The 26,229-nt window shown below is 35.8% G+C and overlaps 1 protein-coding gene across 2 annotated transcripts in view; it reads left to right on the forward strand.

The window, feature by feature from the left end:
* Nucleotides 1-26,229, forward strand: part of UCHL5 (ubiquitin C-terminal hydrolase L5) — a 47,429-nt gene that overhangs the window by 16,671 nt on the left and 4,529 nt on the right. Inside the window, exons 4-10 of one of the 2 annotated variants that reach the window (XM_030884123.2) lie at nucleotides 4,669-4,794; nucleotides 4,877-4,938; nucleotides 5,011-5,141; nucleotides 6,527-6,590; nucleotides 14,296-14,398; nucleotides 15,236-15,349; nucleotides 25,177-25,275. In XM_030884123.2, the coding sequence (XP_030739983.1) occupies nucleotides 4,669-4,794; nucleotides 4,877-4,938; nucleotides 5,011-5,141; nucleotides 6,527-6,590; nucleotides 14,296-14,398; nucleotides 15,236-15,349; nucleotides 25,177-25,275 (699 nt within the window). The remainder of the gene's footprint in view (nucleotides 1-4,668; nucleotides 4,795-4,876; nucleotides 4,939-5,010; nucleotides 5,142-6,526; nucleotides 6,591-14,295; nucleotides 14,399-15,235; nucleotides 15,350-25,176; nucleotides 25,276-26,229) is intronic. The other variant, XM_030884124.2, reaches the window with a different exon arrangement.

Consider the following 26,229-nt stretch of genomic DNA (forward strand, 5'->3'; position numbering starts at 1 on the left):
GGTCATGTCTCTTCTCCCTCCTCTTTTTCAAAAATATCCTTGCTATTCTTGACCCTATGTTCTTCATATAAATTTCAACGTCATGTTATCAAATTGTATGAAAAATTCTTTTGGACTTTTGACTGGAATAGCATTGAATATATGTATCAATTTGGGGAGAATTTATATCTTCATGATACTAAGTCATAAACGTATTATGTATCTCTATTTAGATCTGCTTTTATTTATCTATTTATTTTTAGATATGCTTTTATTATCTTTTGTATGTTGCATAATTTTCTTTAGAGGTTTTACATCTTTTATTAGATTTATCTTAATTCCTTGATCTCTTTGTTATAATTATAAATCATCTTTTCTTCAGTTACATTTTCTAGGTGTTTGTTGCTGGTATAAAAAAATGTAATTCATTCTTATGTCTTAATATTATATTTAGCCATCTTGCTAACCTCTATTATCTCTGTTATTTGTTGGTTTTGGGGGAGTTTTATCTAAATTACTATGTCAAACAAAGCAGTTTTGTCTCCTCATTTTGAATCCTTATGTCTCTAATTTATTTTTCTTATCTTATTGACTGGTTAAGACCTCCAGTAAAATCGTTGTGATTTTAAAGGGAATGCTTTTTACCATTTCCCATTTCAGATTGTTTTTTCTTAACATTCAGGTAAGGACATTCTTTTAATAATTTAGCAAGTGTCCTTATTATGGAAGGATTAAGATTTTTCAAATGCTTTTCTGCATCTATTGAGATGATCATGTTTATTTTTCCTCTTAATAGGTTAATATGGTTAGTTATGTTTATGAATTTTTCTAATATTAAATCATTCTTCCATATCTGAGATAAGCCCAGTTGGTCATTCTTCCCTATCTGAGGTAAGCCCATATTCTCTTTTTATGCACTGTTGAATTTAATTCAGTAATATGTGTTTAGAATTTCTACATCTATATTTATGAATGAAATGGCCTTAATTTTCCTTTCTTGTAATGGCTTTGAATAGTTTTAGTATTAGGGTTGTGCTTGCTTCATGAATTGAGTTGGAATTTCCTCTTTTTCTTACTGTCCTGAAGAATTTGGACAATTTAGACCATCTAAAATTTACATCGTCTCTTTCTTCAAATTTTGATAGAATTGGCCTATAAAGCCATCTGTGCCTGGTATTTTCTTTGTGAGTATATTTTTAACTACCACTTCAATTTAATAGTTAAAAGACTTATTTGGGCTACTTATTTTTTCTTGACTTAGTTCTGGTAAGATTTTTTTTTTAATTTCTGCATTTTAGCTTAAATTTACAAAATTGTTTTATATGGTTGTTATTACTATCCCCTTATTCTTTTTAATCTGATTTTATTTTTAGTTATATTCCTAGAATATATTCCTGAATATATTCCTGACTCCTAGAATACTGACTCGCATATTTGGGTGCTCCTGCTTTTAATGGGTCCTGCTCCATTAATCTATTGCCCTTTATTATTTCATACTAGCATTAGAGTAGCAACCCAGTGGATCTTGTTTGTTTTTAGCCGCCTTCAGTCTCTCCTATAAATTGTCTTAAACTGAACCTTTCTGAATCACTGTGTTTACTGTTATTTCCTATTAAAACTCTCTTACTCCTAGCGTGAACTCCTAATTGCTTAAAGGCACTGATTTACGAGGTAACCAATGACCCCGTGCTCTGATTACAAGCATACTGATAACATACCAGTGTGTCCATTGTCTCTTGAGCATCTCGTCTTAATTTGTTCCTTGTTCATCCCCTTCTCGTTGGGGACTATATATATAATTTATTCTGCAATAATTTTTTGTGAAGAAAGATGAAGTTAAAATTCTCCCAAATGGATGTATATAAGGTGGTTTTTAAGTGTTTCACGAGGACAAGGACCACATGTCTCTTGTTCACTGTGTATTCAGTATTTATCACAATGTCTAGCACACAGTGAGTTCTCAGTAATAAATATGTGAACGAATGAATGGCTGTGCACTTTTTAATGTCTTAATTTTTTTTTTTTTTTGGTAATTCTGTGCGGTATTCCCCCCTTACCTGCTGTTTTACTTTCCATGGTTTCAGTCAACTCTGGCTGAAATATTAAATGGAAAATTCCAGAAATAAACTGTAAGTTTTAAATTGTGTGCCGTTCTGAATAGTGTGATGAAATCTCATTCTGTCCTTCACTGTCCCACATGGGATGCATCCCTTTGTCCCTCATGTGTGCTACCAGCCTGTTAGTATAGGGAAAAACATGATATATATAGGGGTTGGTACTATCCATGTTTGAGGCATCCATTGGGAGTCTTGGAAGATATCCCCCAAGGATAAGGGGACCACTGCCATTTATAACATAACCACTTGGTGGCACTTAACTCATTTAAAAACCTGAAGAGGTATGTTTACACTGATGCACACCGTAATGACTGTTCTTCACACATATGCAAAATGACAGTGTAAATCCTTATTAACACCGGAAGAGAAGTATCAGTAACCACGAGATTTTTTTCTTTTTTTCCTTTAAAAAAAAAAACAGGTTTATTGAAATACAATTGGTGTACAAAAAAACTGCACATGTTTAGTGTGTACAATTTGATGAGTTTGAGAAAAAAATCTAAAGTGATAGGTTACAGACTTGAAGTCCTTAGATCATAGGAATGTTTGATAGTATTCTCTGCCATAGCCTCAGCATCTAGCCTAGAATTGGGTACATATTATATCTTTAATGTGTCATCATTTTGAAAGGATGTGTGAATGAGTATAAATTTTAACTTCTGCTAACTTCGCTTCTACCAACCCATCTCCAGATAATTTTGGCCCAAGATAAGGGAGCACTAAGTCTTGTTTTAGTTAACGACCTTTATGCTGTCTCCTTTAATCATTAAAAATTTTCATCCAAGTTTATTTACTAAAGAACTGTGACTCAGAATACATATTAAAAGAAATCAGCAGCAATGTTAATTGGATTCTAGATCTCCTGTTACTTTTCCTTAATCGGTCAATCATAAGATAGTTTTGAGTACAAAATACTGTAAGAGGAATTACAAGAATGTGGTGGTATCACTGTTTGAGAATTGGGAGTAAGACAGTGTTCTCTAATGGAGAAAGCAGCCTTATCAAGGAATTCCTCAAACATACTGCAGTCAAAAATGTAAGAACTGGTGGGTACTCACAAGACTTCAAAAGTCTGGCAAAAAAAAGTACAGGAGTATAAGAGTTAATGAGGGAAGATAATAGAAAAATTTTCTTTTGAAATCAGGCAAGATAGAAATAATTTACCAAATTGTAAGATCATAAGTGAATTAGCATTTTTGGAAAATGGTATTTAATTATAATATTGTAATGAAATATAGCGATAGGACTAAACTGTATTATAAAAAATTATTTATCAAGTTTAATTTAACTCTACAGTTAACCTTGCTGGTGTTCGAAGTGATCATCTGAGACTCTTTCCACCTCTGTGATCTCAGCCCTGTGTAGGTGCTGTAGGGAGTGTGGCAGAAGCCCTTGTCCATAAGTAGGTTATAATCTTGTTGGAGAGACCACATACGTGTACAGAGCCAGCCTCATGTTGTGGCTAAGTACACAAAATTCTAGAACCAGATCACCTGCCTCTTGCTTAGCTTTGTGCCCTTTGGACAAGCTACTTAACCTCTTTGTGCCTCAGCTTCCACAAATGTAAAATGAGGATAATAATATTACTCCTTCTTCATAGGCTGTTGATTGATAGGATTAAAAGAATTAATACATGTGAAGTGCCTAGGAAATTACTCACACATAGTAGGTGCTATCTAAATGTTCTCTCCTCTCACTAGAATGTAAGGTCCACATAACTTGTTAAATAAACAGTTAATAGCTAGATGACAGCGCTGTGAAGAGTGAATTGAGGGGCTTCCCTGGTGGCGCAGTGGTTGAGAATCTGCCTACCAATGCAGGGGACACGGGTTCGAGCCCTGGTCTGGGAAAATCCCACATGCCGCAGAGCAACTGGGCCCGTGAGCCACAATTACTGAGCCTGCGCATCTGGAGCCTGTGCTCCGCAACAAGAGAGGCCACAATAGTGAGAGGCCCGCGCACAGCGATGAAGAGTGGCCCCCACTTGCCACAACTAGAGAAAGCCCTCGCACAGAAACGAAGACCCAACACAACCATAAATAAATAAAATTTAAAAAAAAAAAGATTGAATTGAAAAATATGTAGACAGTATATACACGTTTTTAGGAATTCAAATGAGGGAAGAAAGTAATATGAGTTGTTGGATAAGTTCTCTAAGAGCCACATCGGTGAGTTGGAGCTTGCGTTGGATACTGAAATATGGGTTGAATATTTATAGGTAGAAATGAGCATAGGGGGAAGTGAATAAGAGGGAAGGACAACCTCTTTTGGTTTAATTAGATATATGTTTTAGACCAGGAAAGATTGGTTTTGTTACCCTAACTGGATTGGTTTTCACTGATATTATGAGTTCATTTAATTTATTCGATTTCCTAGAATCTTCAGCTCCAGAATTGCAGCAAATTCCTGAAAATAGATTAGATTGGGAATTGATCATGATAATTATGTTTATGCTAACACTATATGAAATAAAATTTGGAAACTTTTTTTCATATTTTGGGGGTCATCATCACCAGTTAAAAGCTGGTTTTTTTTAACAAATTGATAATATTTTTGCTTTCATATTTTACAGGTAATTAATAATGCTTGTGCTACTCAAGCCATAGTAAGTGTGTTATTGAACTGTACGCATCAAGATGTCCATTTAGGAGACACATTATCAGAGTTTAAAGAATTTTCACAAAGCTTTGATGCAGCTGTGAGTACAGTCGTATTATTCCTAAAATGCCCTGTTTGTGGTGGTTCTTATTTTAATAGGCTATTCTTAAAACTTATTTCAGATGAAAGGTTTGGCACTGAGTAATTCGGATGTGATTCGACAAGTACACAACAGTTTCGCCAGGTAAAGATACTTTATGTGAAATAAATACTGTCTCTGTTTTTTTGTCTCTCACTGTTTTTTTCTTCACTGTAGACAGCAAATGTTTGAATTTGACGCAAAGACATCAGCAAAAGAAGAAGATGCTTTTCACTTTGTCAGTTATGTTCCTGTTAATGGAAGACTGTATGAATTAGATGGATTAAGAGAAGGACCGATTGATTTAGGTAATGTGTTTACTATTCCTGGTATTTCACTTTTGATAAGGAAAAAAAGATTGGGTGTTCACCTTTGGTTTAGCCCTAGTCCTGCTTAAGTTTAGAAAGGGGAGGTGACTGTGAGGTGTGATGCCATGCAGGCTTTAAGCTCTTCATTGCTTTATGAAATTAAGTAACAGGTAGTTAGGACATGTTGACTACTGTAGTTGCATTGGGACCTTTAGTTTTTTTTTCTATAGGAAAAGTGTTTTTAACCCATAGATTACATAATTTATTTTTAATTTTTCAGTTAACTTTTAAAAACTACTTTTTTCTATGTAACTAGTGCATTAATGTGTTGTCCTTTGCGCCAAAGGGTGGATTTGTCCTGATCTCACCCCATCTCCTACCTTGAGCTAATGATAAATGGTTATTGAGGATGAGGTGGTTCTGATCTAGTAATGAACTAATAGATCCACAAAAGAATTTTAACTCCTTATTTTTACCTCATTAAGTTTTCTTTTTTTTAAATTAGGTTTAAGTGCAGTGTAACCTGTTTTAATGGAATCTAATGTTATCTGCTGTCCATAAAACTTTATACTTTCAGATTAAAAAAAAAATTAACACATTCATTTTGCTTGTTCTTATTGACCATGCCCATGTCTAGAACTAATACTTCATCTAATGCAGATTTACATGTTTAAAAATATTTATTTTTCTATGTTTCTTAAAGAAAATTAGTGGAATGTTCTTTTAATTCTGTAGAAGCTGATTTTCTCTGGTTTGGGGGTTGATCTGATTGCTGCATTTTTTTCTCTTGGCTTCTATCTGGTCAGCCATTCTCTATTCATTAGATCCATGAGATATAAAGGAAGTAAAATATAAAACAGAACAGCCAGTTTTGCTATACAACTGGTGGCTATACTAAAATTTAGGTAAAAAAGAGGATTAAAAAACTGGGTAAAATTTGTTTTGCATTGTGTGTGGATTTCATTTTCTTTTTCTGTAGTTATGATGGTGGGGAGTCAGAAAAGGATTGAATCCTTATTTTGTTACTAATATGTGAGCTGGTTTTTCTTAGCCCTCTGTCTCATCATCTGTAAAATGAAGGTAGTTATCCTTATCTCACAGAGTCGTGAGTTTTAATGAAATAATTCCCTAGTTCATTATTTTCTCAAACATTTGTTTAGTACCACTAAGTGACGCAACAATGTGGAAATGCAAATTATGATAATACTGTTTCCTCTTACCATTACTAAGAAAGTAAGAGTTGGAGCTTAACATAGGTATGCTAAAAGGTTTTTTACTATCCTGAATTTGTCAAAATATTAATAAAAAGATATTTTGGACCAAACTTTTGAAATAATATTAATGTTGATTTTATTTGACATAAATGCTTTTACATTTCTTCCTAGGTGCATGCAATCAAGATGATTGGATCAGCGCAGTGAGGCCAGTCATAGAAAAAAGGATACAAAAGTAAATCTCAGCTAATCTTATTGGCATAACTAATATTCTCGTTTTTAAACCTTTATTTTATCATTGTTTAAATGAAAGGTGGATAGTGATATTTCATTGTGGTTTTAATCTGCATTTCCCTAGCGACTAATGTTGAAAATCATGCCTTTTGTTTATTTTGTAATTGGATTGTTTTTTTGACTCTTGAGCCTTGAAGTTCAGGCCTCTCACTGTTGTGGCCTCTCCTGTTGCGGAGCACAGGCTCTGGACATGCAGGCTCAGTGGCCATGGCTCACGGGCCCAGCCGCTCCGCGGCATGTGGGATCTTCCCGGACCGGGGCACGAACCAGTGTCCCCTGCATCGGCAGGCGGACTCCCAACCACTGCGCCACCAGGGAAGCCCCGAGCCTTGAAGTTCTTTACATACTCTAGCTATCACTAGTCCTTTGTCAGACACGTTGCCTGAAAATATTCTCTCCCAGTCTATAGCGCATCCTCTCCTCCTCCCAACATGGTTTTTCACAGAGCAAAAGCTCTTAATTCCAGTGAAGTCCAATTTGTCAATCTTTCCCACTGTGAGTTGTATTTTTGTTGTCCAATCGAAGAATTCTTTGCCTAGCCCTAGATCCCAAAGATTTTCTCCTTTTTTTCTAAAAGGTTTATATAACTTTTTACATTTAAGTTTATGATCTATTTTGAGTTAATTTTTGTGTGGTGTGAAGTTAAGTCAAGGTTCATTTTTTTTTTCCTCTGTCCAATTGGTCTATCACCATTTGTTAAAAAGGCTATCCTTCCTCCTCTGAACTGCTGCTGCACCCTTGTAAAAAAAAAATCCAGTGGGGCATATTTGTGTGGGTCTATTTCTGGTTCACTGTTCTGTTCCATTGATCTATTTGTCTGCTGTCTGCAAGTACTACAGAGTCTTGATGACTGTGGCTATATTGTAAGTCTTGAAATCAGGTAGACTGATGCCCCCGACTTTATTCTTTTTCTTCAGAATTGTTTTAGCTGTTATAGATACTCTGCCCTCTATGTAAATTTTCGTATAATCTTGTATCTACAAAAATTCTTTCTGGGATTTTGATAGGAATTGTGTCAAACATCAATTTTAGGAGAATTGGCATTTTTACTATATTGATTTTTCCAATCCATGAACATGGTATGTCTATCCATTTACTTGGATCTTCTTTAATTTCTTTCATCAGCATTTTGTAGTTTTCTGCATGCTAGTTCCATATGTATTTTGTCAGATTTATACCCAAGCACTTCATATTCTTTTGAGTGATTACAAATGATACTATATTTTCTTTTTTGTTTCATGTGATCATTGTTAGTGTGTAGAAATAAAGTTGATTTTTTTTCTTTCTTTGTCTTGTATCCTTCAACCTTGCTAAACTCACCCACCAGCTTTAGAAGTTTTGTGAATTCCTTGACATTTCCTACATATTGATAGATGGTCATGTCATTTGTAAATAGGCACAGTTTTGAATTTGGCTATTTCTAATTTAAGTTTTATCAGTTTTTCCCTTACATATTCTGCAGGTCTCTTGTTCGTTGCATAAACATTTATGATCACTATTTCTTTTTAGTGGATTGACCTTTTTATCATTATGCAATATTTCTCTCTAGTAATTTTCTTTGCTCTGAAGTTTACTTTATTTCACAGTAATATAGCCACTTCTGCTTTGTCTTGATTCATATATGCATGATATATTTTTTCCATCCTTTTACTTTCAGCCTACCTATGTCATTGTATTTGAAGTGAATTTCATATAGACAGCATATATTGAATCATATTTTTTAGTCCACTCTGCCATTTTCTGTCTTACTGGGTGGATTGAGACCATTTACATTGAATGTAATGGATTTATAAAATTACGTATAAAATGAAATGTATATTTAATATGTAATTATTAACGTCTTATGGTTTAAATCTGCCATTTAAATTTTTTCTCTTTGTTCTGTTTTTTTGTTTGTTTCTCTGTTTTTCTTTTCCTGTTTTTCTGTGAGTTACTCAGACATCTATAGTGGTTTTGAGTTTATTTCCTTGTATGGCTTTTCTAATGGTTTCTCTAATTTATCCCAATCTACTGGTGTTAACATTTTACCAATTTGAGTGAAGTGTAGAAATCTTACCTTCTTTTATGTACTTTTACTGTCCATTGTTATAATTGTCTTAAATAATTCCTCTACATACATTTAGGACTCCATCAGACAGTATTATAATTTTTATTTTAACCATGAAGCATAATTTTAAAAACTTAAGAGAAGGAAAATGTATTTACCCATATTTTTACTTTTTCCATTGTTCTTTCTTCTTCATGTTCCAGAACTCAATTTTATCGTTTCCTGTCTGTTTAGAAAACTTCATTTAGCCATTCCTTTAGGGTAGTTCTGCTGTCAACAGAATCCTAGTTTTTCTTCATCTAAGAATGTCTTGATTTCCCTTTTATTTCTGAAGGTTATTTTCACTGTGTATAGAATTCCGTGTTGATAGTCTTTTCTTTTAGCACCTGAAAATTGTTATGTCGCTCCCTTCTGGCCTCCATGGTTTCTACTGATAAATCCACTGTTGTTCAAACAGTTTTTGCCCTATAGATATGGTGGTGTTTCTCCTGTTGTTGGTTTCAAATTCTTTTTTTTTTTGGTTTGGTTTTAGTTTTCATATATTTGAGGATGATGTGTCTTGGTGTGGATTTCTGTCCATTTATTCTATTTGGATTTTGCTCAGCTTCTTGAATCTGTGCGTTTATATCTTGTCAAATATGGGAAATTTTTAGCCATTATAACTTGGAGAACTTTTTCAATCTCACCCTCTTTCTCACCTCTTCCAAGACTCCAATGACACAAATGTCTCCTGCTTTAGTCCCACAGGTCCCTGGGGCTCTCTTTATTTTTCTTAGTCTGTTTTCTTTGTTCAGTTGGGTAATTTCTGTTGTTCTACTTTTCAGTTCACTGATTCTTTCCTCTGTCTCCTCCATTCTGCTGTTGAACTCACCCATTCAGCTTTTTTATCATTTTATATTTCAGTTGTAAAATTTCCATTTGTTTCTTCTTTATATCTTCCATTTCTTTGCTGAGACTTTTTTTTTTTGCGGTACACGGGCCTCTCACTGTTGTGGCCTCTCCTGTTGTGGAGCACAGGCTCCGGACGCGCAGGCTCAGCGGCCATGGCTCACGGGCCCAGCTGCTCCGTGGTATGTGGGATCTTCCCGGACCGGGGCACGAACCCGTGTCCCCTGCATCGGCAGGCGGACTCTCAACCACTGCGCCACCAGGGAAGCCTGAGGCTTTCTATTTTTTGTTTCCAGTGTGTTCATAATTGTTCATTGGATCATTTTTATGATGGCTGTTTTAAAGTCTCTGTCAGTGAATTTGGACATCTGTCATCACTCTGTCTGTTGAATGTCTCTCATTCAAATTGAGGTTTTCATGATTTTTAATAGGACAAGTGATTATTGATTGAAACCTGGGCATTTTCAGTACTATATTATAAGACTCTGTATCTTATTTAAAACTTCTCTTTTAGCTGGTTTTTATGGGCACTGTTCTGGCAGGGTAAATCAGGGATGCTACCCCATTACTGCCAGGTGGAAGTAGAAGTCCAGGTTCCCCACTCTGTCTTCATTGACACCTGAGGTGGGAAGGGGTTCCTTGTTACTGCTGGGCAGGGGTTGGGAGTTCTGGTCCCCAGTAGGGCTTCCCCTGATACTACCCTGGCCGGGAGGAGTAGCAGTGCCTTGTGACTGCTCTCTACATGGCTCCACTGATACCAAAGTTGGGAGGGGGGCTTCTTTACTCCTGGATGGTAGTGACTTCGCATTTGGCTTCCCACTTGGTTTCCTCTGACACTGCAAATAGATATCATTACTGTTTGCAGGGATGAAAGTCCTAGCTCCCTACATAGGCTTTTCTGACACCACCCCAGGTGCCTGTTACAGCCTGGTGGGGGTGGAAGTCCAGGCTCCCTACCCAGCCTTTGCTGGCTGGTAGGGTTTGGGCCAGTTTTTTCAGTTGTGTTTGGGTATGGTAGAGTGGTTATTGTCTCAAAGTTTTCTCATGAGGTTGCCCCTTTCCTGTTTGGATAGAAAGAGCAGACTATTGGTGCTTTTTTGTCTGTGCCTGTTGGCATTTCTCAATTGATGGCTCCTTTAACTCCAAGGCCAGGACATACGCAGCAGAATGATAATCCAGAGACTTCACCACTGTCATTCTTGGGTCCTGGTTTCCTAGCATGTCTGCCTTCTCTTCACTTCAGAATTTTAATTTTTTTCATTTTTCAAAAAATATATGTCTAGATTTTTTTAGTTTGATATTTTTTACTGGGAGGAATAGGGAAATTGAAGTCCCATAAGCAGAGTTTTAAAAACAGCATTTTTACATAGTTCAAAGTGCTACAGTTATACTGGGCCATATTCTTTCCAGTGAATAGAACTATTTATGAGAAGCTCTTGCAGGTGAACTAATACAAAAACAGGCTTACATTTTCTACATGTTTTCATCTGGTTAAGTGCCATTTACATAATGTTATGGATAATCTTTCCAATGTCAATCCTTACCATAAACAAGCTTATACTATAAGGTGTTTCATTGGTATCAGAGTAGTGAAAATAAAACAGTATTCAGAAATTTTACAAAAGATTATTTGTAACGTATTACATAAATATTTATATGTTTGTATATGAAAAAAGTACAAGTGAAATGTAAAACATATATTAGTTAAGAATAGAAACAAAATCATGATTTGGAAAAAATTATATAGTAAGGAATATAGTTAATACCATCAAGATGCCAGTAAAATTAATTCAACAAATGTGAGGTCTTAGTTTAATTATTTTTTCTAATTGAGATAAAAGGTAATTGATAGTTACCATATTTTTTGTGAAAGTATGAGAACTGATGAAAACACATTATTTCAAATGTCTAGGAGGTACTAAAACATTTAATAATATATTTGTGATTGATGGAAATTTAGCTGATTTTTTCCTTTCATATATGAAAGCTTATTTATTTGTCTATAGACAAAAGTATTAATAAATAAATTTATATTGAAGTATAGTTGACTTCCAATACTGTATTAGTTTCAGGTGTACAACATATTTTTATAGATTATGCATCATACAAAGTTATAACAATATTATTGACTATATTCCTTGTGCTAAATGTTACATCCCTGTTTATTTATTTTATAAATGGTAGTTTATACCTCTTAATCCCCTTCACGTATTTCACCTACCCTGCCAATTCCCCACTCAACTACTAGTTTGTTCTCTATATCTGAATTTGTTTGAGTTTGTTTCTGTTTGGTTGTATTTGTTTTGTTTTTTATAGTGAAATCATATAATATTTGTTTTTCTCTGTCTTACTTATTTCACTTAACATAATACCCTCTAGTTTCATCCATGTTGTTGCAGATGGAAAGATTTCCTTCTTTTATATGGCTAAGTAATATTGCATTGTGTGTATATAAAACGTCTTTTTTATCCATTCGTCAGTCAATGGACACTTAGGTTGCTTTCATATCTTGGCTATTGTAAATAATACTGCTATGAACATTGGGGCACATACATCTTTTCAAATTAGTGTTTTTGTTTTCTTTGGAAAAATACCTGGAAGTGAAATTGCTGGATTGTGAGCTCTTTATATATTTTAGATATTAACCCGTTATCAGATATGTTATTTGCAAATATCTTCTCCCATTCAGTAGGCAGCCTTTTCATTTTGTTGGTGCTTTCCTTTGCTGTGCAAAAGCTTTTTAGTTTGATGTAGTCCATTTGTTTATTTTTTATTTTGTTTCCCTTGCTCGAGGGGACAGATCCAAAAATTATTGCTAAGACCAATGTGAAAGAGCTACTGCCTATGTTTCTTCTAGGAGTTTTATGGTTTCAGGTCTAACATTTAAGTCTGTAATCCATTTTGAGTTTATTTTTATATATGGTGTGAGAAAATGGTTTAGTTTCATTCTTTTACATATAGCTGTCCAGTTTTGCCAACAACACTTATTGAATGAGACTTTTTCCCCATTGTATATTCTTGCCTCCTTTGTTGTAGATTAATTGACTGTGTGTTTTGTGGGTTTATTTCTGGACTCTATTCTGTTCCACTGATCTATATGTGTGTTTTTGTGCCAGTACCATACTGTTTTGATTATTTTGGCTTTATAGTATAGCTTGAAGTCAGGGAGCATGATACCTTCAGCTCTTTCTTTCCCAAGATTGCTTTAGCTATTTGGGGTCTTTTGTGGTTTCATACAAATTTTAGGAGTATTTGTTCTAGTTCTGTGAAAATAGGGATTATTGAATCTCTAGGTTGCTTTGGGTGGTATGGACATTTTAACAGTATTAATTCTTCCAATCCATGAGCATGGTATATCTTTCTATTTGTGTTGTCTTCAGTTTTTTCATCAATATCTTACAGTTTTCAGAGTACAGGTCTTTCATCTCCTTGTTTACTTTATTCCTAGGTATTTTATTCTTTTTGATGCAGTTGTAAATGGAATTGTTTTCTTGATTTCTCTTTCTGATAGTTCATTATTAGTGTACAGAAATGCAACAGATTTCTGTATTTTGATTTTGTATGCTATAACTTTAGTGAATTCACTTATTAGTTCTAATAGTTTTTTGGTAGAATTTTTAGGATTTTTTTGTATTTAATATCATGTCATCTGCAAATAGTGAGTTTTACTTTTTCCCTTCCAATTTGGGTGCCTTTTATTTCTTTTATTGTTTTTGTATGATTGCTGTGGCTAGGACTTCTAATACTATGTTGAATAAAAGGGGTGAGAGTGGGCATCCTTGTCTTGTTACTGATCTTAAAGGAAAAGCTTTTAGCTTTTCACTGTTGAGTATGATGTTAGCTGTGGGTTTGGCTTAAATGACCCTTATTATGTTGAGATTGTTCTGTCTATACCAAGTTTGTTAAGAGTTTTTATCATGAATGGATGTTGAATTTTGTCAAATACTTTTTCTGCCTCTATTAAGATGGTCATGTGATCTCTGTCCATTGTTTTGCTGATATAGTTATAACGTTGATTGATTTGTGTATATTGAACCATCTTTGCATCCCTGGAATAAATCCCACTTGATCATTATGTGCAGTCCTTTTAATGTATTGTTGAATTCTGTTTGCTAATATTTTATTGGGGATTTTTATCTGTGTTCATCAGGGATATTGGTCTGTAATTTTCTTTTTCTGTAGTGTCTTTGTTTTTTGTATCAGGGTAATGCTGGACTCATAGAATGAGTTTGGAAGTATTCCCTCCTCTTCAGTTTTTTGGAATAGTTTGAGAAATAAAGGAATTAACTCCTCTTTAAATGTTTGGTAGGATTACCCTGTGCAGTCCTCTGATCCTGGAGTTTTGGTTGTTGGGATTTTTTTGTTTACTGATTCAATTACATTACTAATAATCAGCCTGTTCAGATTTTCTGTTTCTTCCTGATTCAGTCTTAGAAGACTGTTTCTAGGAAATTATCCATTTCTTCTAGGTTGCTGAATTTATTGGTATATCATTTTTCATAGTATTCTCTTATGATTGTTTGTATTTTTGTGATACTGGTTGTAACTTCTCCTCTTTAGGAAAGATTTTTTTTTAATGTCAGTTTTTATGGTTAGCCAATTGGTAGATCTGTGTTTACCCCAGAGAATAAGGGGGTAATCACAATAGATTATCTTAATTGTAATAGTGTTACATTTCTTTACTACATTATAAACTTTAATTTTTTTTTAGGTACAGTGAAGGTGAAATTCGATTTAACTTAATGGCCATTGTGTCTGACAGAAAAATGATATATGAACAGAAGATAGCAGAGTTACAAAGACAACTTGCTGAGGTTTGTGGCCATGTTTTTATGTACAAAGTTCTAGCTTAGTTATTCTCTCAGGGAAACTATTTATTTTCTTTTTTCCTTTTTTCCTTCTTTCTTTCTTTGTCTGAAATATAGATTTAATCAAGTATCCTGAGTGGTGATTACAAGAATATACTCTGGAGTCAGGCTTCTTAGATTCAGCTCCTGCCTTTGCCACTTAGTGGAAGTATGATTTGAGTGTATTTCTTTGTGCCTCAGTTTCTTCATGTAAAGTAGGGATAATAGTAATTACCTTAAAAGGTGGTTGTGAAGAATAACTGAGATAACATGTATATAAACCACTTAAAAAAAAGTGACTGACAAATAGTATGTGCTAAATAAGTGTGAACAGTTTACTGTAATTTCATTATATAATTAAGCAAGTTAGAATATATTTCTTACAGAATTAATTGGGCACGTTTAGATTCACATGTAATCTTTACTATTCCTTATGATTATCTTTCTAGTAAATATGATTGGAGAAGAGAATTAGTAATAGACAAAGACGTTTTTACGTTCCTTTGATCATATTTTCATGAGTATATTTAAGCAGATTTACTTTATAGCTCAACAGCAGATTATAGCAATTCAGTTTGCTACAGTATAGATTATTTTTAGATTAAAATTCATATGTATTGTTGTAGAAAATTGGAAGATACTACCTAGCTTTTATCCTTTAATATTGCAGTTAGTAAGCTGGTATTCCATCACCAATATTAAGAATAAAATTTGAAAATGATTGTACTATGTTTATCATTTAAAAATAGTTTAGACTTAAGCCTCAGTCATTAGGGTGTGTTATTTCTTTTTCTTTCCCCTAAGGAGGAACCCATGGATACAGATCAGGGTAATAACATGTTAAGTGCTATTCAGTCAGAGGTTGCCAAAAATCAGATGCTTATTGAAGAAGAAGTACAGAAATTAAAAAGATATAAGGTACGTACTTTTTATTTGTTTCTTTAATGTTTTAGTATAGAGTGGTATATTTTGACATGAAGGTATGTTGAATGCTTGATTGTTTTTTCCCCATCATTTACACTTTTTCAGAATAATGTGTTGTTTCCCTGGCATCCTAAAAAGGTAACTAGTGAGGTTTCTTTCCTTTTTTTTTTTTCTTTTTTTCAAGTATTATTACAAACAGATATTTAACATATTTGATGCTAAAGTTCACTGCAGTTATTATTGATGCTCAGATTATCCCATCTTTAGCCATTGGAAGCCACTTCAGGCTGTCTCCTAAGTCCTTTTGATGTGACTCTCTTCATCTTTCATAGCTTCCTTGCTTTCTAGTATGACAAGATGTTTCAGACTCATCTTGTACATTTCCTGCTTCAGACTTGGAATCAGCCATTTTTTCAAGAAGTCCTGAGTGCTTTTGGTGAGAAATCATATTTAGAAACCATTATCTGATTGCTCAGAATGCTCAGTCATACTGATTCTTCTTTACTTCTAGGACTTTTTAGAGCTAAGAAATACGTTTTTATTTGTTTCTTTTATTTTTGAAGAGAAAATGCAACATGAATTCATATTAATACTCAAATTTAGGATAAAAGGGCTTTTATATTTGAAGTTAAGCATTTGTATCTTTTCAGCTGAAAGTCTTGGTTTCTATCAACATTAACATAATTACCTATTTGCTTTATGCTATCTGTATTTGTATGTATATATAAAAAGGTTCAGAATAACAGTGCCAGTAGTATTAATAACAACTGAGAAGTTTTTCTTCAGTTAATTTTTTCGTTAGGATATATTTCATTTTGGATGTGCAATCAAATTAGCATATTTTAAAATTCATCTGAAAAAATTTTCTCTTGGTGTCATCCTATCACCAATTTAATACAAAGTTGGATTCGTTTTTTAAATTTTGCTTTCCAGTTTTTTTAGGGCTTAACATTTTTTTAATTTATTTTAATTATGTCAAACATTATATAACTCAGAGTAAAATATTAAGCAAGGCTGTCTTTAATAATGTCATTCTCCTTCACTTGCAGTCTGTCTGATAAGCTTTTTTTTTTTTTAAGCATCTTTATTGGAGTATAATTGCTTTACAATGCTGTGTTAGTTTCTGCTTTATAACAGAGTGAATCAGTTATACATATACGTATGTTCCCATATCTCTTCCCTCTTGCATCTCCCTCCTTCCCACCCTCCCTACCCCACCCCTCTAGTCACCCCTCGGTCAAAAAGCACCGAGCTGATCTCTCTGTGCTATGTGGCTGCTTCCCACTAGCTATGTGTTTTACGTTTGGTAGTGTATATATATATCCATGTCACTCTCTCACTTTGTCTCAGCTTACCCTTCCCCCTCCCCATATCCTCAAGTCCATTCTCTAGTAGGTCTGTGTCTTTTTTCCCGTCTTGCCCATAGGTTCTTCATGACCTTTTTTTTTTTCTTAGATTCCATATATATGTGTTAGCATACGGTATTTGTTTTTCTCTTTCTGACTTACTTCACTCTGTATGACAGACTCTAGGTCCATCCATCTCACTACAAATAACTCAATTTCGTTTCTTCTTAGGGCTGAGTAATATACCATTGTACATATGTGCCACATCTTCTTTATCCATTCATCTGCTGATGGACACTTAGGTTGCTTCCATGTCCTGGCTATTGAAAATAGAGCTGCAGTGAACATTGTGGTACATGACTCTTTTTGAATTATGGTTTTCTCAGGGTATATGCCCAGTAGTGGGATTGCTGGGTCGTATGGTACTTCTATTTTTAGTTTTTTAAAGAACCTCCATACTGTTCTCCATAGTGGATGTATCAATTTACATTCCCACCAACAGTGCAAGAGGGTTCCCTTTTCTCCACACGCTTTCCAGCATTTATTGTTTGTAGATTTTTTGATGATGGCCATTCTGACTGGTGTGAGATGATATCTCATTGTAGTTTTGATTTGCATTTCTCTAATGATTAATGATGTTGAGCATTCTTTCATATGTTTGTTGGCGATCTGTATATCTTCTTTGGAGAAATGTCTATTTAAGTCTTCTGCCCATTTTTGGATTGGGTTGTTTGTTTTTCTAATATTGAGCTGCATGAGCTGCTTGTAAATTTTGGAGATTAATCCTTTGTCAGTTGCCTCATTTGAAAATATTTTCTCCCATTCTGAGAGTTGTCTTTTCATCTGAGGGTTGTCTTTTCATCTTGTTTATGGTTTCCTATGCTGTGCAAAAGCTTTTAAGCTTCATTAGCTCCCATTTGTTTATTTTTGTTTTTATTTCCATTTTCCTAGGAGGTGGGTCAAACAGGATCTTGCTGTGATTTATGTCATAGAGTGTTCTGCCTATGTTTTCCTCTAAGAGTTTGATACTGTCTGGCCTTACATTTAGGTCTTTAATCCATTTTGAGTTTAGTTTTGTGTATGGTGGTAGGGAGTGTTCTAATTTCATTCTTTTACATATAGCTGTCCAGTTTTCCCAGCACCACTTATTGAAGAGGCTGTCTTTTCTCCACTGTATATTCTTTCCTCTTTTATCAAAGATAAGGTGACCATATGTGCGTGGGTTTATCTCTGGGCTTTCTATCCTGTTCCATTGATCTATCTTTCTGTTTTTGTGCCAGTACCATACTGTCTTAATTACTGTAGCTTTGTAGTATTGTCTGAAGTTAGGGAGCCTGATTCCTCCAGCTCCGTTTTTCGTTCTCAAGATTGCTTTGGCTATTCGGGGTCTTTGTGTTTCCATACAAATTGTGAAATTTTTTGTTCTAGTTCTGTGAAAAATGCCAGTGGTAGTTTGATAGGGATTGCATTGAATCTGTAGATTGCTTTGGGGAGTATAGTCATTTTCACAATGTTGATTCTACCAATCCAAGAACATGGTATATCTCTCCATCTATTTGTATCATCTTTAATTTCTTTCATCAGTGTCTTGTAATTTTCTGCATACAGGTCTTTTGTCTCCTTAGGTAGGTTTATTCCTAGGTATTTTATTCTTTTTGCTGTAATGGTAAATGCAAGTGCTTCCTTAATTTCTCTTTCAGAGTTTTCATCATTAGTGTATAGGAATGCCAGAGACTTCTGTGCATTAATTTTGTATCCTGCTGCTTTACCAAATTCATTGATTAGCTCTGGTAGTTTTCTGGTAGCACCTTTAGGATTCTCTATGTATAGTATCATGTCATTTGCAAACAGTGACAGCTTTACTTCTTCTTTTCGATTTGGATTCCTTTTATTTCTTTTTCTTCTCTCATTGCTGTGGCTAAAACTTCCAAAACTGTTTAAGAATGGTGAGAGTGGGAAACCGTGTCTTCTTCCTGATCTTAGTGGGAATGGTTTCAGTTTTTCACCATTGAGGGCAATGTTTGCTGTGGGTTTGTCATATATGCCTTTATTAATGTCGAGGAAAATTCCCTCTGTGCCTATTTTCTGGAGGGTTTTTATCATAAATGGGTGTTGAATTTTGTCGAAAGCTTTCTCTGCATCTATTGAGATGATCATATGGTTTTTCTCCTTCAGTTTATTAATATGGTGTATCACATTGATTGATTTGCATATATTGAAGAATCCTTGCATTTCTGGGATAAACCCCACTTGATTATGGTGTATGATCCTTTTAATGTGCTGTTGGATTCTGTTTGATAGTATTTTGTTGAGGATTTTCACATCTATGTTCATCAGTGTTATTGGCCTGTAGTTTTCTTTCTTTGTGACGTCTTTGTCTGGTTTTGGTGTCAGGGTGATGGTGGCCTCGTAGAATGAGTTTGGGAGTGTTCCTCCCTCTGCTATATTTTGCAAGAATTTGAGAAGGATGGGTGTTAGCTCTTCTCTAAATGTTTGATGGACTTGGCCTGTGAAACCATCTGTTCCTGGGCTTTTGTTCATTGGAAGATTTTTAGTCACAGTTTAAATTTTTCTGCTTGTGATTGGTCTGTTCATATTTTTTATTTCTTCCTGATTCAGACTTGGCAGGTTGTGCATTTCTAAGAATTTGTCCATTTCTTCCAGGTTGTCCATTTTACTGGCATATAGTTGCTTGTAGTAATCTCTCACAACCCTTTGTATTTCTGCAGTGTCACTTGTTACTTCTCCTTTTTCATTTCTAATTTTGTTGATTTGAGTCTTCTCCCTTTTTTTCTTGATAAGTCTGGCTAATGGTTTATCAATTTTGTTTATTTTCTCAAAGAACCAGCTTCTAGTTTCATTGATCTCTGCTATCGTTTCCCTCATTTCTTTTTCATTTATTTCTGATCTGATGTTTATGATTTCTTTCCTTCTGCTAATTTTGGGGTTTTTTTGTTCTTCTTTCTCTAATTGCTTTTGGTGTAAGGTTAGGTTGCTTATTTGAGATGTTTCTTGGTTCTTAAGGTAGGATTGTATTGCTATAAACTTCCTTCTTAGGACTGCTTTTGCTGCATCCCATAGGTTTTGGGTCATTGTGTTTTCATTGTCCTTTGTTTCTAGGTATGTTTTGATTTCCTCTTTGAATTCTTCAGTGATGTCTTTGTTATTAAGTAGTGTATTGTTTAGCCTCCATGTGTTTGTACTTTTTACAGACTTTTTCCTGCAATTGATATCGAATCTCACAGCACTGTGGTCGGGAAAGATACTTGATACGATTTCCATTTTCTTAAATTTACCAAGGCTTGATTTGACCCAAGATATGATCTGTCCTGGAGAATGTTCCATGAGCACTTAAGAAGAAAGTGTATTCTGTTGTTTTTGGATGGAATGTCCTATAAATATCAATTAAGTCCTTCTTGTTTAATATATCTTTTAAAGCTTGTGTTTCCTTATTTGTTTTCATTTTGGATGATATGTCCATTGGTGAAAGTGGGGTGTTAAAGTCCTCTACTATGATTGTGTTGCTGTCATTTCCCCTTTTATGGCTGTTAGTATTTGCCTTATGTATTGAGGTGCTCCTATGTTGGGTGCATAAATATTTACAATTGTTATATCTTCTTGCATTGATCCCTTGATCATTATGTAGTGTCCTTCTTTGCCTCTTGTAATAGTCTTTGTTTTAAAGTCTGTTTTGTCTGATATGAGAATTGCTAGTCCAGCTTTCTTTTGGCTTCCATTTGCATGGAATATCTTTTTGCATCCCCTCACTTTCAGTCTGTATGTGTCCCTAGGTCTGAAGTGGGTCTCATGTAGACAACATATATATGGGTCTTGTTTTTGTATCCATTCAGCCAGTCTATGTCTTTTGGTTGGAGCTTTTAATTCATTTACAGTTAAGGTAATTATCGATATGTATGTTTCTATTACCATTTTCTTAATTGTTTTGGGTTTGTTACTGTAGGTCTTTTCCTTCTCTTGTGTTTCCGGCCTAGAGAAGTTCCTTTAGCATTTGTTGTAAAGCTGGTTTGGTGGTGCTGAATTCTCTTAGCTTTTGCTTGTCTGTAAAGGTTTTAATTTCTCCGTCAAATCTGAATGAGATCCTTGCTGGGTAGAGTAATTTTGGTTGTAAGTTCTTCTTCATCACTTTAAATATGTCATGCCACTCCTTGCTGGCTTGCAGAGTTTCTGCTGAAATATCAATATTAATATTACTGCTGAAATATTAACCTTATGGGATTCCCCTGTATGTTATTTGTTGTTTTTCCCTTGCTGCTTTTAATATGTTTTCGTTGTATTTAAATTTTGATAGTTTGATTACTATGCGTCTTTGCATAATCTCCTTGGATTTAACCTGTATGGGACTCTGTGCTTCCCGGACTTGATTAACTATTTCCTTCCCATATTAGGGAAGTTTTCAACTATAATCTCTTCAAATATTTTCTCAGTCCTTTTCCTTTTCTCCTGGAACCCCTATAATTCAAATGTTGGTGCATTTAATATTGTCCCAGAGGTCTCTGAGACTGTCCTCAGTTCTTTTCGTTCTTTTTTCTTTATTCTGCTCTGCAGTAGTTATTTCCACTATTTTATCTTGCTGGTCACTTATCCGTTCTTCTGCCTCAGTTATTCTGCTATTGATCCCTTCTAGAGAATTTTTAATTTCATTTATTGTGTTGTTCGTCACTGTTCGTTTGCTCTTTAGTTCTTCTAGGTCCTTGCTAAGTGTTTCTGTGTTTTCTCCATTCGATTTCTAAGAGTTTGGATCATCTTTACTATCATTGTTCTGAATTCTTTTTCAGGTAGACTGCCTATTTCCTCTTCATTTGTTAGGTCTGGTGGGTTTTTATCTTGCTCCTTCATCTGCTGTGTGTTTCTCTTCTCATTTTGCTTAACTTACTCTGTTTGGGGTCTTCTTTTTGCAGGCTGCACGTTCGTAGTTCCCATTGTTTTTGGTGTCTGTTCCCAGTGGCTAAGGTTGGTTCAGTGGGTTGTGTAGGCTTACTGGTGGAAGGGAGTAGTGCCTGTGTTCTGGTGGATGAGGCTGGATCTTGTCTTTCTGGTGGGCAGGTCCACGTCTGGTGGTGTGTTTTGGGGGTGTCTGTGGTCTTATGATTTTAGGCAGCCTCTCTGCTAACGGGTAGTGTTGTGTTCCTGTCTTGCTAGTTGCTTGGCATAGGGTGTCCAGCACTGTAGCTTGCTGGTCGTTGAGTGAAGCTGGGTCTTGGTGTTGAGACGGAGATCTCTGGGAGATTTTCACCGTTTGATACTACGTGGAGCTGGGAGGTCTCTTGTGGACCAGTGTCCTGAACTTGGCTCTCCCACCTCAGGGGCACAGCACTGACTCCTGGATGGAGCACCGAGACCCTGTCATCCACACGGCTCAGAATAAAAGGGAGAAAAAAGAGAAAGAAAGAAAGAAGAAGATAAAATAAAGTTATTAAAATAAAAAATAATTATTAAAAAAGAATGTTTTTAGTAGTAAAAGAAAGAAAGAAAAGAGCAGCCAAACCAAAAAACAAATCCACCAATGATAACAAGTGCTAAAACGTATACTAAGAAAAAACGGACAGAGAGAACCCTAGGACAAATGGTAAAAGCAAAGCTATACAGACAAAATAACACACAGAAGCATACACATACACCCTCACAAAAGAGAAAGAGGGAAAATATATATATATTGTTGCTCCCAAAGTCCACCTCCTCTATTTGGGATGTTTCGTTGTCCATTCAGGTATTCCACAGATGCAGGTACATCAAGTTGATTGTGGAGCTTTAATCCGCTGCTCCTGAGGCTACTGGGAGAGATTTCCCTTTCTCTTCTTCGTTCGCACAGCTCTTGGGGTTCACCTTTGGATTTGGACCCGCCTCTGTGTGTAGGTCACCTGAGGGCATCTGTTCTTCGCTCAGACAGGACGGGGTTAAAGGAGCAGCTGATTCGGGGGTTCTGGCTCACTCAGGCCGGGGGGTGGGAGGGGTACTGATGTGGGGCGAGCCTGCGGTGGCAGAGGCCGGCGTGACGTTGCACCAGCCTGAGGCGCGCTGTGCGTTCTCCCGGGGAAGTCGTCCCTGGATCCTGGGACCCTGGCAGTGGCGGGCTGCCCAGGCTCCCCGGAAGAGGGGTGTGGATAGTGACCTGTGCTGGCACACAGGCTTCTTGGTGGCGGCAGCAGCAGCTTTAGTGTCTCATGCCCATCTCTGGGGTCTGCCCTGTTAGCCGCGGCTCGCACCCGTCTCTGGAGCTCCTTTAAGCAGCGCTCTGAATCCCCTCTCCTTGTGCACCAGGAAACAAAGAGGGAAGAAAAAGTCTCTTGCCTCTTTGGCAGCTCCAGACTTTTTCCCGGACTCCGTCCCGGCTAGCCGTGGCGCACTCACCCCCTGCAGGCTGTGTTCACACTGCCAACTCCAGTCCTCTCCCTGCGTTCCGACCGAAGCCCAAGCCTCAGCTCCCAGCCCCTGCCCGCCCCGGCGGGTGAGCAGACAAGCCTCTCGGGCTGGTGAGTGCCGGTCGGCCCTGATCCTCTGTGTGGGAATCTCTCCGCTTTGCCCTCCGCACCCCTGTTGCTGTGCTCTCCTCCGCGGCTCCGAAGCTTTCCCCCTCCGCCACCCGCAGTCTCCGCCCGCAAAGGAGCTTCCTAGTGTGTGGAAACCTTTCCTCCTTCACAGCTCCCTCCCACTGGTGCAGGTCCCATCCCTATTCTTTTGTCTGTGTTTTTTCTTTCTTCTTTTGCCCTACCCAGGTACGTGGGGGGTTTCTTGCCTTTTGGGAGATCTGAGGTCTTCTGCCAGCGTTCAGTAGATGTTCTGTAGGAGTTATGCCACATGTAGATGTATTTCTGATGTATTTGTGGGGAGGAAGGTGATCTCCGCGTTTTACTCTTCTGCCATCTTAAAGCTCCGCCTGATAAGCTTTTTTCAGAGAGTGAAAAGAGTGAAGGAAAGTTCGAATTTTGTAGGACTTTGGAAATGGTTCTTATTCAATTTGTCATGTTTGTCACAGTGGAAAAAGCAGTTTTTCATTTTAAGCTCAGTTGAAGGCAGGGATTGTTCTTTTTCTTTCTGTTGCTTACCACAGTGTCAGGATACTGCTTTGCAACACACTTAACAGCCAGCAATGTGATTTTTAGAATACGTGGACCTTGGACTAGTAGGATTTCTTCAGGTGGAAGTGGTAGGGACTGACTCCAGAGTATTTCAGGCAGGAAAAAGGAGGGCTGAATATATGGTGACAGGAAAGTAAGGGATGAAAACTTGAATGTTATCTTCTATTTTATGTGATATAAAAAAAACCCTACCTATTATTCATATATTCTTGTGCAGTGTTGTTACATAATTAACTAATTTTTAATAATTATCTAAAATAAAACTAAGTTTTTAGAATCTTTTCTACATTGTTGGAGAATGCTTTGTTCAAAAAAATAAAATGATTCTCATACTGATATAAAATGAACACGTTAAAATTTTAGTTAGTTCATTAATTGAGCAGACCTGTAAGATGTCACAACTATTTCAGAGAAGTCAAAGAAGCTCAAATTTTTATGAAGTATAGGAATGTTGAAACGAATTCACAAAAGATGGAAACTTTTTTCTTCCCCTATGGGAAGGGAAGTAAATTGAACCTCTACCAGACAGTGAAAGGTTGCAATCACATAACTTGGGAGAGCATACTTTAGAGAATGCAGTTTTCCATTGAAGCACAGACAGTCCCTACAGTCTATTTGCTTTTGGTCAAAAATAATGTCAAAGAAAGATTGTTCTTAATCACACAATAAAGCTGGTCTCATTAGGCATGGCCTTATTTACATAGTAGCAAGAGTGTTAATTTATCACGTGGGCCTTCTAAGTTTGCTTTCCTTTTTTCTTTTTTTTTTTTAAGATTTAATTTTATTTATTTTTGGCTGTGTTAGGTCTTTGTTTGCTGCGAGTGGGCTTTCTCTAGTTGTGAATGGGGGCTACTCTTCATTGCGGTGCGCCGTCTTCTCATTGCAGTGGTTTCTCTTGTTGCAAAGCACAGGCTCTAGGCATGCAGGCTTCAGTAGTTGTGGCACGCAGGCTCAGTAGTTGTGGCGCACAGGCTTAGTTGCTCTGCGGTATGCAGGATCTTCCCGGACCAGGGTTCGAACCCACGTTCCCTGCATTGGCAGGTGGATTCTTATCCACTGCACCACCAGGGAAGTCCCTCTAAGTTTGCTTTCATAAGTTAAGTTTTCATAAATTATCTCAGATTAGACTTTTAAAAACCCTCTGTTATTTGCTAAGCCAAGAGTAGGAAGCAGCACCCAGGGAACTCTCTCCATATGTTTTATTGTAATTAGTCTTTATTCTCAATCGCAATGGAAGTCTCATTATTTCTCATATTTTTTTTTACGGGAATGGAGGATTTTCTTCCATTACTATTTTGAGTTGGAGGCAAAAATTAAAATATCAGAAACTTAGTGAAAATACAAAGTTAGTGTGGTTTGATATATGTTTTATTTTCAGATTGAAAATATCAGAAGGAAGCATAATTATCTGCCGTTCATTATGGAATTGTTAAAGACTTTAGCAGAACACCAGCAGTTAATACCACTAGTAGAAAAGGTAAGTATTTTACTGGCGAATACTTAAATTAGATTTAGATTCTCCAAAAAATGTTTTTTGGCTTGAGAAGAGATAAAATTTGTTGAAGCTTTTTATTTTCATTTTTTTTGCTCTTACTTACTGTTTTTCATCTAGAGGAACATTAGTTCAATCTAATATTGCAAAATAAAAACAAGGAATTGCATTACTGCTTTAGGTTTCCAGAATCCTTAGTGTCAGGAATTCAGGTTGTACTATATTAGAATGAAATGTAAAACCTTTTTCTTTCCTTAGCTGAAAACAAATTATTAATTTTAGTTATTGAAATAATAGATTTTTCTTATTTAACTTAGCAAAAATTTGAATTATCATCAAATTTACTACTAGAATGAAGGGGGAAAAAACATAACCTAGCCTAAGAAATAGGTTTTCTTATTCCTAAGTTATTACTCTTTCCACTGAGGGAAAACTAGCATAGGTTAGTGAAAAATTTGGACCGTTAACTTAAAGACCAGAATACATGGTAGGTTTTTTTTTCTTATTTTTAAGTTCATGAAGCAAAGATACATTTCAACCCAGCTGTTTGATATCATCATAAATTCTAAATAATACAAGATGTGAGTTAAGGTTTTCATATATACATTATTATCTAGATCCTGAACATGTGCTTCAACTTTTGGCATTAAATGTAAAAATTTACATTTAAGAAAATTTAGAAGAGGACTGCTAAGTCTTCTCTTTTCCATATAGGTTTTTCTATTCATGTATCTCAGGGTGTTAAATCATAAAAGTCCAAGATGGGAAACTGATTTTTAAAGTTTTAGATTAACAGTTAGGGTCCTGTGATCCTCAGAATTGCCTGGTTAACAGAGTACCTCGATATTATATTCTTTGTATGAAACACTATGAAATATTTCTCTGTTGAAAATATTAAACAAAATGAAATATAGACTGTTATGCTCAATTGTATGATGT

Source organism: Globicephala melas, chromosome 1, assembly GCF_963455315.2.
Source record: "Globicephala melas chromosome 1, mGloMel1.2, whole genome shotgun sequence".
In the NCBI taxonomy this organism is placed as follows: Eukaryota; Metazoa; Chordata; class Mammalia; order Artiodactyla; family Delphinidae; genus Globicephala; species Globicephala melas.